This window comes from Penicillium riverlandense (genome assembly GCF_028828495.1).
Source record: "Penicillium riverlandense strain IBT 135883 chromosome Unknown utg000001l_segment0_segment0, whole genome shotgun sequence".
Classification (NCBI taxonomy): domain Eukaryota; kingdom Fungi; phylum Ascomycota; class Eurotiomycetes; order Eurotiales; family Aspergillaceae; genus Penicillium; species Penicillium riverlandense.
The window spans coordinates 2,271,925-2,286,842 of NW_026643194.1; the positions used below are offsets into that span (position 1 = coordinate 2,271,925).

At 53.7% G+C, this 14,918-nt stretch overlaps 7 protein-coding genes across 7 annotated transcripts; 4 read left to right on the forward strand and 3 right to left on the reverse strand.

The window, feature by feature from the left end:
* Nucleotides 1-201: 201 nt before the first annotated feature.
* On the reverse strand, nucleotides 202-1,681 carry N7474_000930 (FAD-binding oxidoreductase; the record flags this gene model as incomplete). Its single annotated transcript, XM_057192345.1, has 3 exons — nucleotides 202-1,110; nucleotides 1,160-1,201; nucleotides 1,253-1,681. 3 exons carry the CDS (start codon nucleotides 1,679-1,681, stop codon nucleotides 202-204), a joined length of 1,380 nt encoding a protein of 459 aa, XP_057057298.1.
* Nucleotides 1,682-2,103: 422 nt separating this feature from the next.
* N7474_000931 (putative MFS transporter) lies at nucleotides 2,104-3,860 on the forward strand (the record flags this gene model as incomplete). Its single annotated transcript, XM_057192346.1, has 3 exons — nucleotides 2,104-2,243; nucleotides 2,304-3,571; nucleotides 3,643-3,860. 3 exons carry the CDS (start codon nucleotides 2,104-2,106, stop codon nucleotides 3,858-3,860), a joined length of 1,626 nt encoding a protein of 541 aa, XP_057057299.1.
* A 673-nt stretch (nucleotides 3,861-4,533) lies between these two features.
* N7474_000932 (uncharacterized protein) lies at nucleotides 4,534-8,331 on the forward strand (the record flags this gene model as incomplete). Its single annotated transcript, XM_057192347.1, has 4 exons — nucleotides 4,534-4,607; nucleotides 4,668-4,855; nucleotides 4,905-8,234; nucleotides 8,297-8,331. The coding sequence occupies 4 exons, from the start codon at nucleotides 4,534-4,536 to the stop codon at nucleotides 8,329-8,331; spliced, it is 3,627 nt and encodes a 1,208-aa protein (XP_057057300.1).
* A 1,123-nt stretch (nucleotides 8,332-9,454) lies between these two features.
* On the reverse strand, nucleotides 9,455-11,428 carry N7474_000933 (uncharacterized protein; the record flags this gene model as incomplete). The annotated part of the gene is made up of 3 exons (XM_057192348.1): nucleotides 9,455-10,636; nucleotides 10,700-11,166; nucleotides 11,224-11,428. The coding sequence occupies 3 exons, from the start codon at nucleotides 11,426-11,428 to the stop codon at nucleotides 9,455-9,457; spliced, it is 1,854 nt and encodes a 617-aa protein (XP_057057301.1).
* A 210-nt stretch (nucleotides 11,429-11,638) lies between these two features.
* Nucleotides 11,639-12,827, forward strand: N7474_000934 (pseudouridine synthase PUS4; the record flags this gene model as incomplete). Its single annotated transcript, XM_057192349.1, has 2 exons — nucleotides 11,639-11,672; nucleotides 11,725-12,827. The coding sequence occupies 2 exons, from the start codon at nucleotides 11,639-11,641 to the stop codon at nucleotides 12,825-12,827; spliced, it is 1,137 nt and encodes a 378-aa protein (XP_057057302.1).
* A 314-nt stretch (nucleotides 12,828-13,141) lies between these two features.
* Nucleotides 13,142-14,251, reverse strand: N7474_000935 (EBP2 family rRNA-processing protein; the record flags this gene model as incomplete). Its single annotated transcript, XM_057192350.1, has 2 exons — nucleotides 13,142-13,443; nucleotides 13,498-14,251. The coding sequence occupies 2 exons, from the start codon at nucleotides 14,249-14,251 to the stop codon at nucleotides 13,142-13,144; spliced, it is 1,056 nt and encodes a 351-aa protein (XP_057057303.1).
* Nucleotides 14,252-14,489: 238 nt separating this feature from the next.
* On the forward strand, nucleotides 14,490-14,883 carry N7474_000936 (heat shock factor-binding 1 family protein; the record flags this gene model as incomplete). Its single annotated transcript, XM_057192351.1, has 3 exons — nucleotides 14,490-14,573; nucleotides 14,632-14,731; nucleotides 14,795-14,883. The coding sequence occupies 3 exons, from the start codon at nucleotides 14,490-14,492 to the stop codon at nucleotides 14,881-14,883; spliced, it is 273 nt and encodes a 90-aa protein (XP_057057304.1).
* Between the last annotated feature and the right edge of the window lie 35 nt (nucleotides 14,884-14,918).

The window sequence follows — 14,918 nt, forward strand, 5'->3', positions numbered from 1 at the left end:
ATTCAGTATCATATGAACATATCTCTCATTGCCATATGTTAGTCGCTGGACTCGACTTGCATGAGACTTGGCTTTAGCCAGCTCTGCCCTAGATATATAAACCGAAAGTAACAAGGTTCTGATAAACATTTATGGAACAACTATTTAAGGTTAGACGGTAAAAACAAACGGGAATACAGTACGAGTTCAGCAAAAGTTGCATCATATTTCCCACTGGTTAGCGTTGTCAAGTCCCTCGGCGCCGGACAGATCTCCCTTGTCCAAATACCCACAGATCCTCCCCTCCGGATCCCACTTCTTCCGAATTTCCATCAGGCGGGCAGCATTTTGGTCAGACCAGTATTTGCTTTTCCGGACTTGAAAATCTGAATCGCCTAAGTATGCTCCCACTGAATGTCGTTCGACGTTTTTCATGACACCTCGAACCCACTCCAGACATCGGGTATCATCAACCTCGTCTTCCCAAACCGTATACAAGGCAAAGTAATGGTCGGATTGCATACTGAGAGCCATATCCGGCAATTCTCGCCGACTGCAGGGATTCATCGCGTACCACAACGAGAACGCTTTCTTGTGAGGAAGAGTTGTGAAAGCCTCCTCTAAAACAGCGGGGACGTCAGCATCATTGAATAGATATGCATTGTCCGCGCAGTATCGATGCTTCTCGGGGTTAGCATTTGCCTGCTTGCTGTACTGGTTCTGTAGACTATCTTCCTCGCAAAACCATTCTGTGAGAGCTCCAGCGGGACGTGTCTGGTGGGCTGGGCGAAGTGCTCTCTCCGCTTCGGTAGGGTCGTGCTTCATTACAACAAAGAGAATGAAGAGGCAAATTTCCTCACTGTTCTCTGGATAGTGGGCTACAGCTGCTATTTCGGTATCCTGGTCGAACGTAGGCGTGATGGACAGAATCCACTGGAACGCTTCTCGATACAGGCGAATAGGATAAATATAGCCAGATGAGCGGAACCCCTTCTCAGGATATGGAAGGAGATTGAGGTGAAACTTTGTAACCACTCCGGGAAACCCTGGTTCCGATCTTGTAAGCTGTGAGTAGATAGCAATCGTCATAGGGCTCACCTGGTCCAGCACCTCGCGCAGCCCAATAAAGCTCTTGGTTCTGTTGAGAATTACAATGGAGCAATTCACCCTCCGCTGTTACTACATCAACAGCTTCCACCCGCTCACAGGCCCATCCCCAGGTCTGTACAACGAGTCAGAAAGCAATAGGTGGATCGAATGCCTCAGCACATACACGGCAGTTCCACCCCATGCCTCCTTGAAGCAAAAACCCGCCTAGACCCACGTCGGGGCAATGACCCCCAGGAAACATCAACCCATATTGTTGAGTCAAAACAGAGTTGAGTTCTCTCCCAGTTGTGCTTGGTGAAGCGACTGCCCGCTGATTATGCTCATCGACTTCCAGGACCTTGTAGTTCCCCAGGTCAATCAAGATTGAATTATCCCGGACACTCCACGCCGCCCATGAGTGTCCACCAGATCGAACAGCGACTCGACAATTTTTCTCTGCTGCCAGTTTGACCGCATCAACAATGTCATCTTGACATGTGGCTTTCACGACGGCTAATGGAAACCGCTGCGGCCGACGATAGTTAAAGACGCGCCCAACACGAGCATCTTCATAGGCACCGTCGTCGATAGAGTTTCGCCAAACGATTTGCATGCTGCGTGGGTTGAGAGTCGGTCTTCTCGGATTAAGCCAAAATGGATTCAGAGGCAAAGGGCAACCGGTGTTGACGACAAGGTCATTACCAGAATGTCGCACCGCCGCCTATCTTAAAGTGCCTGGGTTCGTCAAAATTCGGCTCGGAACAGCACGACTCGGGCCCCGCTGGGGTTGAAAAATTGGAGATTGGCCAAACGGATGTTTGGGCCTCCTTTCCCCGTGGGGTAATTCATGATTCAACTAGTCAGTGCCCACATCCCGAACTGATCCGTGCAGAACAGCCGATGACAAAGGGGGCAGAATGTCCATTCAGAGATACTAGCCGGATGAGTCCATCGAATTCCTCTCCTTAAGAGCAGAGGATCACCGCTTGGTCGATCTTTTCTTGATCCACTTTTGTATCCCCTCTGGAAGCTCCAATGCCATCCAAGACCACCACTCTTCGGCCAGATGGCGTCCAGACCAACACCCTGGGTAGCCTAAGGCTACGACACCAGGAAACAAATGAAATCATCCTGGTGCCGACCCCATCGAAGGACCCCAATGATCCCTTGAACTGGTGAGTTTCGGTTATCTACTAGCCTCCAAGAAGGTGACCGTAACCGTATGATTAACTCAGGTCGCGGGCCTTCCGATATTATCTTGCGATTGTTGTATGCCTGGCTGTCTTTTTCTGCAACTTCCTTGCGGCAGGGCCCACGGTGGCGATCGTCGAGACGACCATCGACTTCATGGGTCCAATGGGACCGGATTTCAATGCCCACATCTCAAAAGTGGCGTTCTTCTATAGTTCCACCGCTCTCTGTCAGGGAGTCGGAATGCTTTTTTGGATGCCATTGATCATCAAGTACGGCCGTAGACCGATCTACGTGATCTCCTTCGTCATCTACTTCGCCACGGGTCTGTGGGCTGGGTTTGCCAAAACATATGGAGTTGAACTTGCCGGACGAATCATTATGGGATTTGCTGCGGGCGCTGGAGAGTGCCTGGGACCCTTGACTATTGCTGATATATTCTTCCTCCACGAACGTGGTGCCGTCATGGCAACATATACCGCGGCTTTGTCAATGGGAGTCGCCGGTGGTATCATCATCGACGGCCTCATTACAATCACTCACAGCTGGCAGTACATCTATTGGGTTGCCTCTGCACTCATTGGTGCCGTGACCGTCTTGGTTATTTTCACATTTCCCGAGACAACATTTGATCGCCAGGTTGAGCAGCAAGAGGATACGGTACTCAGCGAAGAAGTAGAAGTGAAAGCGGGCTCGCAAAAGTCATCTGCTTCGGAACACCATGAGTCTGCTGCGCTCAACGAAACTCCAACCAAGGAAAGCTATATTAGTTCCTTACGCTTGTTCAATGGATCGTACACATCCGAGTCGCTATTTCGAATTTTTCTGCGCCCAATTGTTCTTATCATCTTGCCCCCTGTCCTATGGACATCACTGGTCTTTTCAGTGACCATCGGATTCCTTGTGGCGATTACATCCAACTTTGCTACTGCCTTTTCAGAGGTATATCATTTCACTTCATGGCAATCTGGCCTGTGCTTTGTGTCCAGCATGGTGGGCTCTCTCATCGGAATCGTATTTGGTGGGCATATCTCCGATTGGACCGCTGACTGGTTTACACAACGAAACGGTGGCATTCGAGAACCGGAGATGCGTCTACCGTCTCTGGCCATCGGAGGAATATGTGCGCCGTTGTCTTTGATCCTGTATGGGGTTGGCGTGAATAACCATCTTCATTGGATGGTTCCGACCCTAGGCCTTGGATTGTTGAATTTTGCCATTGTCCAGGCTACTAATGTGGCGATGGTTTATGTGATTGACTGCTACAGACCCGCTGTCGGCGAGGTCACAGTATCTATCTTAGCATTCAAAGGTATGTCTCCAAAGTCTTGTGGGATGAAGCAAATCTGCCGTTCGCAAACTGACGATATCTACGCGTGTCAGCGGCCTTTGGGTTTCTGTTGTCTTTTTATACCAACCCTTGGATTGACCTGGAAGGTTATACTAAAGCATTTGGGGAAATGGCCTGTATCTCTGGTGTGTTTATGGCTCTAGTTGTGATTTTCTATGTCTGGGGCAAGCCAATTCGTCACAACACGTGGAAGTGGCGAGTCATGGAGAAGTATGGTCATTGGGATGCTGATCGTGAAGTCGGTGAGTAATGCCAACAGAACTCTGTTAATCTAGGTAATATGCGAGATATATCAAATATTGGGTGATACCTTCTCTTTTCTTCTCTAGCTTCCCTATTGCGGTTATGAGCCATCGGCAAGATCTTTTGTTTGAAGTTTCTTTTCTATATGATAACATAACAATATCGAATTTATATTCTATTATTGGGAACTTGTTCGGCGTTCGTATGTGTGGGTTCGGAAAGCTTGGTATAACGAGTGAAATCTACGAAGGAGGGTGCTAGGCTCAAAAGGAACCTGCGGGAGTGATTAATACAAGGCTAGTTCTCCCCGAGTCCGTTCGGCCGCTTTACGGCCCGCTCAGTCGGCGGCCGCCCCCCAAACGGAAATGTTCCTAGATCTATGGCCGAGGGATGATTTCGATCTGGCTATTAAATTAGGTCGATTCATGAATAATGATTCAATCCATCAATAATGTATAGTTCACGGCATCTCGAGATAATAGAGTGTATACCGCGGTTCGCCAGCGTTTCAGAATCTCACTAAGACGAACTCACTAAGCCCGGTGGAGTCCATCAAATCCCCTGAACCAACCTTTCTTTCACCAGATCCGATCGATCGGCTGGTTTCTTTCCCCAGCTTCCTCTTTTTCTTTCCCTTTCCCACCTTCTCTTTTCCTCTCTCTTACCATGCGCGTCGCGCCATGTCTCTCAATGGGCTAGACAATCCCGCCGTCTTCGATGCCTACCAAGGGGCCCTCGCAGACGCCGGCGGATGGTGCGTCTCCCGCACTTCCCCTTTTTGCATTCTCCCCCCAATAATCTAATTCGCCCCTAGGTTCCTGCTGCACTATGTCTCCCGCGACGAAGTAACCCTGCTTGATCGAGGCACCGGCGGTGTCTCCGAGATCCGCAATGCCATCGCCAACTACTCCGAAATCTCGCCGCTGTATGGCTTCCTGCAATACCGCCGCAGGAAGGTGGTGATCCGATATATGCCCGAGGGCTTGTCGCGCCTCATCCAGGGTATGCTTGTCCGGCTTGGCTGTTCTCCCAATACTAATTCCTGTGGCAGCTCGGAGCAATGTCCAATTCGGATCCTTCCTCGACAAGTTCACCCCCAATGACACAGTCCTGCCCCTCGCCCGGGCTGCCGAGCTCACTGAGAGCGCGCTGTCCTCCGCCTGTCTGCTCCATACCGCGTCCACCTCTATCACATCCTCGTCGAGCTCTCTCCGTCGCCGTCGGTTGATGGAGATCACGGAAGATGCCGAGGAGAACGGCGCCAAAGATGAAGCGCAACCTCCCAAACCTGAACTCCAAACTCGGCAAAGATCAGGAAGTCAGAGATCAGAAGCCACCGTCGTGCCGCCGTCCACTGCGCCATCGCCGTCGACAGAGACAACCTCGCCGGACCTCAGGCCACCGCCGTCGCGCGACAGTGCGAGAACGGCGCCGCCTCTCAAGACCAGTCCCCATGAACTGCAATCAAGCGCCTTGTCCCCTATGTCGCCGCCCATGTCCCCGAGTACCTTCTCAGAACGGCAAAAACCAAGGAGTATCCTGGACGAGTTCCCGCGCCCATCTGACGATATCCGAATGTCTACTCAGTCTTCGCGACCTTCGCTACGAGATCTAGAACGAACGGGATCATATACCCAGAAAGTAAAGCTAGGGCCTCGACCCTCCGTGGACAGCAGCGGCCGCCCACGCACCTCAGGATCTTCCCGAAATACAGAACAGCGCCCCGTCGCCTCACTTCCAGCGGGTATCCGCTCCTCATCATTACGGAAACCACCGGCCGCGGACATGGACACGCCGCGACCGCGGTCCCAAGGCAGCCAGTTCGCGTCTAGACCCAGCAAGTTCAAGATGCCCCCTGTTCCTCCACTTCTGGTGCCTCCACCATCAATACCTATTTCACGGCCGCAGCTGTCTCCCGGTGCTAAATCACTCGGCGCGCTTTCGACTTCTTCGGGAATGACGCCGGAGAAAGAGCGGTTGATGAAGGCGTTGCAACAGAGAAAAAAGGCGCAGGCGAAGCGTGCGGAACAAGCGAACCGAAAACAGAGTATTGCGGAGGAGGAGCCGACTGCGAGCAAGGTTTCTTCGGAGAATAAGGAGAATAAGGCTCCCCTGTCGGAGAAAGCTGGGCTGAAGAAACCTGAACCAATCAAGGTCGAGCCCGAAAAGGTTGAATCACAGCGTGTGCCGGAGAAGATCGAGCCAGTAATGCTTCAACCGGTGAAGTTCAGGCCGGTGAAGTACGAGCCTGAGAAGCTCGAGGCAGAGCAACCTAAGTCGGAGAAGGTTGAACCGCAGCCTAAACCAGAGAACGTTCAACGAGAGAAAAAGGAGCCGGAGGAGCTTGAGCCAGAGAATGTCGAGTCGGCGATGCTTGAACCGCGGCCTGAGCCTGAGAATCCCGGACCAGAGATGCTTGAACAGGTGAAGTTCGGACCTAAGAGAGTCGAACCGGAGCAGCCTACGTCGGAGAGCTTTGAGCCGCAGTCGGCACATTGCGAAGGGTTCGAGGCACCTCCACAACCGTTACCTCCAACATCCGAACCAGTTTCTGACCCCCACCCTGCCATTGAGTCCAAAAAGGAGGACGCTTCCGCACCTGTCGAAGCACCTGTCGAAGTCGCGAAACCCGCACCGACAGCGGATTTAACGGTGTCCGGTTCTGAGGGCGGATCACCAAGCGCTGACACTGCCAATTCTATGGAACCTGTTGATACGGTCTCTGAAACTGTTCAACCCGAGACGCCGCAGACGCTCCCTGACGATGAAACGCGTGCCGAGCACGGGCACTCCGCAATCCTTGGTCTGAGCGAGACTAAGGATGACGCCGTCCCGCCTAGCGCCAACGCCCAGGTCCCACCCGAAAAAGGGTCACCCGCAGCCTCAGAGGCTGAAGATCTCTCTTCACGTCAGCCGAGGATTTCATCTGCTACTGATGAGCCTGTAGAAAACAGCCCAGCCGAGGCCTCTGAATCCGTTGCTGTCCCTGCATCGCCATCGACAATCTCTTCAGTCGATCCCCCTATAGTGGTTTCAATTGATCCCGGTTCATTGGACGAGCCTGCGCCTGAGGCCGCATCCTTGGATACGCACCTGTCAAACCCCAAACGCGCCTCTTTGGACCAGAGGCGCAAGATCAATCTAGAGCCAATTCACGTTCCCACCGCAGAGTATTCGGATGATGACAACCTCCTTTCAGACGACTCGTTCATGGAGGAATTGAAGTCGGCGACCGTTCAAGAGGCTAGACCCGTGGCGGTGTCATCGCCCAACGTTAGCTCGCGCTCTGTCTCGAGCCCCGACACCCCGGGATCACCAGCCAACATGCAGGCACGGGCAGTGGGCAGGTCGGCTTCCAGCAATTACCCTGACAACGGGCCGCCGACTCCGGTGCTTATGGCCAAGAAGATCAACGTGTCTTCCGGCATTTCGAATCGCATCAAGGCCCTGGAAAAGTTGTCCAGTCGCGAAGGAACGCCTTCCATCTCAGGCCAGACCGTCACTGGACCCTCCGCCTCGTCCTCCTTTGAAAGCCTGCGGAAGCGCGCGTCGGTCTCGCTGCCCAGTGGTACTCAGCCCCCTGATTTCTCTCGAGCTCCAAGCTTGAATCATCATACTCACCCGGCTGCTGGCCATGACACACGCCGCACAAACTCGATCTCCGTTACGGCTCGCATCGTCCGAGATTCGGCCATGTCGCCCGAGCCCTTGGAGTCTGATGTACTTAATCTGCATGCGAGTCCGTTGACAGTCGAGCATGAGAGAGCCGAGGGGCCTCTTTTCGAAACCACAACCAATCAGTCCGAGGACCGAAGGCCGTCCGTCTCATCTGCCGGCTCCAGGGCGACGTCCCGACCCGGCAGCCGCCTCTCCTTTGCCTCGCGCACCAAAACCGACGACACACTCCAATCGACCTCTCCCACATCCGATGAAAAGAAGGGCTCACGCGCCTCGCGCCTCATGCGTCGCATGTCATCTATTACGTCCAGTTCCCGCCGCAGCGTCATCGGTGCCTTGACCTCGCCCGTAAAGGAAGAAGATACTACATTTGCAGCTATGGATAACCACTCCGTCGCCCACAAGCCAGCCTTCAACCCTATCGACATCGGCGAGGTCAACGTCCAGTTCCCCGACACGCTTCTCTGGAAGCGCCGCTTCATGCGCGTCGACGAGAATGGATTCCTAGTTCTCGCGCCAGGAACCACGGACTCCACTGCCCGTAACATGGTTAAGCGGTACCACCTGTCAGAATTCCGCACTCCCTGTCTACCCGATGAGGACTGTCAGGAACTGCCGAATAGTATCCTCTTAGATTTCTTGGATGGGAGCACCCTCCAGTGTGCTTGTGAATCACGTCAGGGCCAGGCGTCTACTCTGCAGAGTAAGCTTCCCTCTCCCCTTACTTTAATTAACCTCGCTTGATAGATAACTGATATCTTTTAGCCCTCGTCGATGCCTACAACACCCACCAGCAATGAACCCTCCTTCCTCTCGGCCTGGCCTGGAGCTAGATCTTTCTTTTCTCGATACATGAACATACCTTCACTCTTCTTCTACCTTGTCATTGCACCTACATATTCTTTCTTTGCCTTTACATACCTTGCACTCCTTGTAGTTACATCTCGTGATCTTCCACTTCTCTCCCTGTCTCTCCATTACCATGTCTCCTATCATCCTCAAAACACATCTGTACCTCACAGCTCTTTTTCTTTCCCTCTTGAATCTTCGCGAGTCCAGCGCAACTAAACTAATGTTGTCTTCTTCACCTACGTTAGCTCTCATCCTCTTCCTTCATCCCCATTTCAACTTCCGAGCAAAAACGGTGTACAGTCTACTGCGGCCAGGTGCATGGATGGCGAGCAAATCAAAAGCACGGCGAGTTTTGGAAATAGCAGTTTAGAGTGTTGCTGGAGTTTAGTCATAAATAGCAAGATACCTTGTACCTGTTCCTACATACATAGAGCGTCTTACAAAACCCAGTTGTCTTGAGCTACTTTCCAGTTGAATTTGTTCTTGAATATGTGCTGGACATGCACTTGTGTTCTCTACTATAGACAGATTGGGTGGATCTCAGCAAAAAAGCACAGAGCAAAACGAAGCAAACACATAGTAGGTAGATAGATCCATGAGAGAAAATCACCCGCCCAACCTCTGTCCAGTAGTACATCTACAAATGCAAAGCAACTCCCGCGTAAGCTCGAAAAGATTCCCATGGTCGGGGCAACACTGCTACCCCTTTCACGCTTGATAGGAACCGAAGGTGCCGAGAAGGCCGAATTCAGACAAACTGGCCTCGAGAGGAAGAAGATTTTGGTGAGCAGACGCTGACCCGGACGTCGTTTTGTTTAGTTCTTACTCCAAGAGAGGAATATTCCTCAGGATGTGTGTAGATGGCAGTTGGAGTGAGACTTGGTATCATGCGGATGAGAGGATGAGGTGTGTCTGCCTCCAGGATCCAGTTCGACCATGGATTGAAATCAGGCAGACGGACAGCGAGGCTTACCAGAGGGAATAGCCAAGCAAGTGTGGTCTCCATTCTCTTCGCGTTGCTCCAAAAGTCGATAAATCATGATCATCGATTTGTATGCGTGAAGAGACATCTCAGGTATGGCCATTCACATCAGCGGGCGTCAGTTTCTGTTTCTTTGCAGAGGAGCGCTGGCTTTTAGGCGTTGTCTCCGCATCACCATTATCGCTAGGGCTCAGCGCGTGCTCGATGGTTCCATTTCCGTTCCTTTGGTTATCCCCCTCATAAAGCTCCGGAAATGCAGTGCGCATCTGCTGGTAGTGCTGGTTGACGAGGTACTGCATGAGATTGGTAACGGGGAAAGCCGAGTGCAAGCGCCTCTCAGATTCCACAAGCTCGACCCTCATCTGAGTCTTCCAGTCGTGTTCGGTGGCATGTGCTTCGACCAGCTTCTTGCGCTCGTCCCCGGCCTTCATGACAATGGTCTTGGTGCATTCGGGCATATGGCAGGTCCAGACATCGTCGGACTCGAGCTCAGAGTCGCCGGTGGTAGGTAGGGAGCTTAAGTCTGATGTGCCGTTATTTGTGTCTGAGAGGATCGGGGTTGTGGGTGTCTGGACGGTGTCCTGGAGCAGTCGCTTCATAAGAGAAGCGGCAGGTCCCGTGTCGGACAGGATGGAGCGGGTCCGCGGCTTTGCAGAAGAGAATGGGTCGCGGATTAGCTCATGGCCTCGGGTCTTGCTGGGTGTGTTCATCTCGTCCGGGGCGTCTTCCTCGTCGTCGTCGGCGTCGGACTCTTTGGCTTCTTGATTGGCAGCGGCATCTTTGTTTCGCTTGCCCATCAACTTCTTCGAGGTGGCCTTGGGTCGGAGCACGGATTTGCGGACTCGACCGCTATCTTCGTCACTGGAGGGTTCCAAGGCGAGCAGGGGTGTGAGAAGCGCTGGTGGCAGGGGGGTATGTTTCGAGGCAGCTTGCTTGAGCTCCCGGTGGATCACGTAGCGATGCCATCGAAAACCTTCCTCGGCATCCATCAACTCCAGCACGGCGGTTGCTCGGGCAGCGATGATCTTCTGTGCGCCATCCTTGTCGGTCAAGGAATATCGACTGGCTAGGCGTTCCTGCAAGAGATCGATGTGAAGTCGGCGTTTGGCCAGCTGGCCCTCGTCTCGTAGCTCTTTGAGGAGCTGGTAGATGGCATAAGTCTGCGATTTCGCAATCGCAGCTGGATCATGTCGAGGAGTCGAAACTTCAGGCTCATCTTGAGCCTCATCGGCGGAGCTTGACGAGACCTCCTCCATGATCTGGTCGTAAGCCTCCTATATAGCAGTCATGTAAGCATGGGTACGTTTTGGTTGGGAAAGAAAAACAAAACGTACGCGACACTGGCGGCGCAGGTGGTTGAAGATGTTGGTTTTCTTCCACTGCACCTCTTCCTCGTCCCGGATCATGCAGCGAAGTAAGAAAGGACCGTGGTCCTTGAAGACTTCGGCGGACTGTGCTCTGTCCTCGCACACGCCGTGAGTGTGGTAGATGTACTGGGAGGGTGTCAGTGGACGGGCCAGGCAACAAACAAACACGCGACTAACTTGTTCACATAGCTCCCGGACAGTGGGTTTCAGCTGTCTGCGACCCTGCTTGTGTCGGTCCACCAGGAAATACAGCAGGTCAATCGACTGGACCATGCGGTTGAAGGTAGGCAGGTATCCCTTGGCTGGCGAGATGTCGTACCAGCCAGCCTTGCCAGCAACCCATATCTCGATCGTCTTATCCTCTGTTTGTCCATACGCGTAGTGTGTCACGTCGTCGATAACAATGCGTTTGGAAAGGTAGTCGGGGTTGAGCACTGGAGGTATAGGGTTAGTTCATCAATACATCAAATGAAAAGGGCTATCCGACATACCCAAATGCTCCTCATCCTCCCGGACCTGCTCCAAACAGCCGATAACCTGTAGGGGATTGTCGTCGGAGGCATCGAGTAGGTTCGCGTACAGCATCTTGCCGGGCCGCAGCACCTTGACGTCGGTCAAGCTGAACTCCCACCAATCGTTCTCATCGGTGACGGAGGGATCGGTGGGAGCCAGGACGGTATCTTCGCGGGCAGTCATGGTGTGCGCTACATGGCTGCTGAGCAAGGAGAGTCATTCGAAGTGAGAGAGGGAGTGGCGGTAATGGTGTTGACGGGAGTCAGTGGTGGACGCGGTCAGTCATTGATGAGCTGGGCAAATCGGACAAATCCCGTGGTCCTGCCGGAATTCGTTCCTTCCTCTCTTTCGCATCAGCCAGGCATGCCACTCTATCGACTCTTTCGCACCACCATGTCTGGCGAAAAGATCTTCGAGGGCATCTTTGGTCAGTTATTCTTCTGTAATCATTACAATATGCATTGACATTTCCCATTCAGCCACCCACAAGCCGCAAGGCGTCACCTCCGCCGACGTCGTCCGCAAGGTACAGCAGCACTTCCAGCCCTCGAAGACTTTCAAGCCATGGCTCGACTCCGAGAAGGCCCGACGAGACCGCGAGTCCAATTTCCAGCAAAAACGGCGCCGCAACAAACGCCTGGAAATCAAGGTCGGGCATGGCGGCACACTCGACCCGCTCGCGACAGGTGTGCTCGTCATTGGCGTGGGCAAGGGGACCAAGTCCTTGGGTGATTTCCTCGGCTGCACCAAGGCCTACGAGGCGACGATTCTCTTCGGCGCGGAGACCGATACCTACGACCGGCTGGGCAAGATCACCCGCCGTGCGCCATACGAGCACGTCACACGCGAAGCGGTGGAGAAGGCACTCGATCAATTCCGCGGGAAGATTATGCAGAAGCCGCCGATTTTCTCGGCGCTGAGGATAGATGGCAAGAAGCTCTACGAGTATGCGCGCGAGGGCAAGGTGCCGGATGTGGAGATCAAAGCGCGCCCGGTGGAGACGCTGGATATTAAGATCATGGAGTGGTATGAGCCTGGGACGCATGATTACAAGTGGCCTGAGGAGGAGATGGTCGGGAAGGAGAGGGCTGCGGCAGAGCAGCTCATTGACCGGGTTGATGCGTTGCCCGCGACAGCAGAGGGTGAGACGACTTCCGATGCGTCGGCCACGAAACGAAAGTCATCGCCTCCCAACGAGGAGTCTACCGACGCCAAAAAGGTGAAAGTGTCAGAGACCGAAGCAGCAGACGCACCCAAGGATCCCGAGCCTGCAACCGGTGAGACGACTTCTGCGCAGTCCGAGCAGTCCCGGCCGCAGCCTGCAGCGGTCAAGATCTCCATGACCGTCACCTCGGGCTTCTATGTCCGCTCCCTGGCTCATGACCTGGGCAAAGCGGTGGGCAGCTGCGCCCTGATGAGCGAGCTTGTGCGGACGCGCCAGGGCGACTACGAGCTGGCACCCGAGAAGACACTGGAATACAAGGATTTCGAGGCCGGCGAGGAGGTTTGGGGCCCAAAAGTGCAAGGGTTCCTGGAGAAGTGGAACCGGAATCGGTTGGACAAGTTGGAGGCCGAGAAATAAGCTGACCTATCTGTGGATGTGTACGATATCGATTACAATATACATATGACCTCCCAAAATACTCGTTCTCTTAGAAGATATCTACTACTCTGCGACATGTAACTAAGGAAGCGGGGGACAAAATATAAAAGAAGAAGAGCATATCTTGACTATGTAGGGAAAGGTATAACAAGCCTTCTATATAGTATAGTCCGCGTGCCCTAAAAAAAGAGAACAGAGAACAAGAAACCATTTTGAGTAACCCAGACAGACCCCAGACAATAATTACAGATGCACAGTGAAAATGCAAGTTCCAGCAAAAGACGTCAAAGAGATCAAGAACGGCCCTTCGCCGCCGCTCTCCGGGCCTTACCCGGCCGCTTCGACGCACCGGCCTTCATCTTCTTCTGAGAGTACCCGCGCAGATCACCACTGGACTGCGCATCACCGCTCTTAGCATGGCGCTTCTTGCCTCCGAACCCGAACTTTGAGTCCTTTTTGTGGCGCTTGAAATTGGGCGCGCCGTCACCGCCAGTGCGGCCGCGCTTGCGGCTCTCGGCCTCCTTGGCATCGTCGATGGCGACGTCGAAGAGATCACCAGTGTCGTCGGTGGGGGCAGAGGAGTCGGCCTTGCGTTCTGTAGGAGAATTGGTTAGCAATATTCCCCCGAAAGAGGTTCGAAAAAACATACTCTTCTTCAAGGAATTGATCTTCTCCAGGGTATCCCGCTTCTCCTTCGCGCGCTGCTGCAACTTGGCAACCTGGACCTGTTTTCCAAACTTCTTCAGGTCACGCTGGCGCCGGGCCTCGGCGGCAGCCTTCTTCCCAGCCGCCTCGTCGTAGAGCTTCTTCTTGATCTTGCCCATGTGCTCGTCGTTCTTGACCATCTCGGCGAAGTAGTCGCCCGGTCGGGTGAAGGGAATGCCCTCCTTCTTGAGCAGCCCGCGAGCACTGAGCACGCCTGCCTGGCAGACCTTGTAGAATGCCAGCTCACGGCTGAGGTCGTCATTGGGGTCGGGGACTTCAATGGGCTCTTGCGAGACGAGAGAGTTGTGCTCGGAGAACGGGGTCTGGGACGTGATGAAGGAGATGCGCTTGAGGGAGGAGGTGATGGCGGCGGAGTTGTTGATGGTCAGGCGTTGGTGGGGGACGACATCCTCGCGCTCGTCTTCTTCCAGGTCGGACAGCGGGATGTCTTCTTCCTCTTCTTCATCCTCATCGTCTTCGACTTCCTCGTCCTCATTGTCGTCTGCGGCCTCTTCCTCCTCATCCTCATCCACCTCCTCAACCTCCTCAACCTTGCCGTCGTCCTCTTCACCGGCTGCAGCCTTCTTCGCCGACTTCTTCTTCTCTGCAGCCTTCACCATCTTCTTCTGCTTCTCGGCTTCATAGTCACGGCCCTTGTGGGCGTCAAGTGCCTGGATGAGCTTGCTTCGCTTGACCATTGCGACAACCTGGAGCCGAAGAGAAATAGTAACCGGGGGAGAAGTGCAAGCAAGCAGAGAACCAGCATTCAGACAGCACGGGATTTTTTTGCCTGGCGCCAGTCCCCATCCGGTCTAGCGTGATCGATAAGAACCCACTAACCGTTTGTGTACTAGGGTGTGCTTAGTCATAGTCTCTTATCGAGGCGTGTCTCTGTCCCGACTCTTGACTGTCCACTGTTCTGTTTGAATCAACACAATGGCTGAGGAATCCAAGGAAGCCCAGTCGCCCTCCGAGAAATACGACACCCCCACGGAGGGCGAGTCGCTCCTGTCGAATCCAGTGCGTGCTCCTTCGCCACCCCCATGAACCACACGTCTGATCTGACGGTCCATCCCAGAACTCCGATGCACAGGGCCAACTCGCCGCCGCAGTCGACGAGCTCCTCGACCAGCTCCAGTCTAAGTTCGACAATGTCTCGAAGGAAATGTTTGGGAAGCGTGCGTCTCTCTTCCTGCCTCGCTGCAAGACTAAACACCCCCGGCTGACTAGGCTCAATCCAGTGGACGATATGACCCGCCGCCTCGACGAACTGGAGGCCTCCTTGACCGCGACTTCCAATGACTCGGCCTCAGCGACGCCGACGAAATGAATTCCTCTTCTGCATGTCTGTCGTGCCGGTTTACA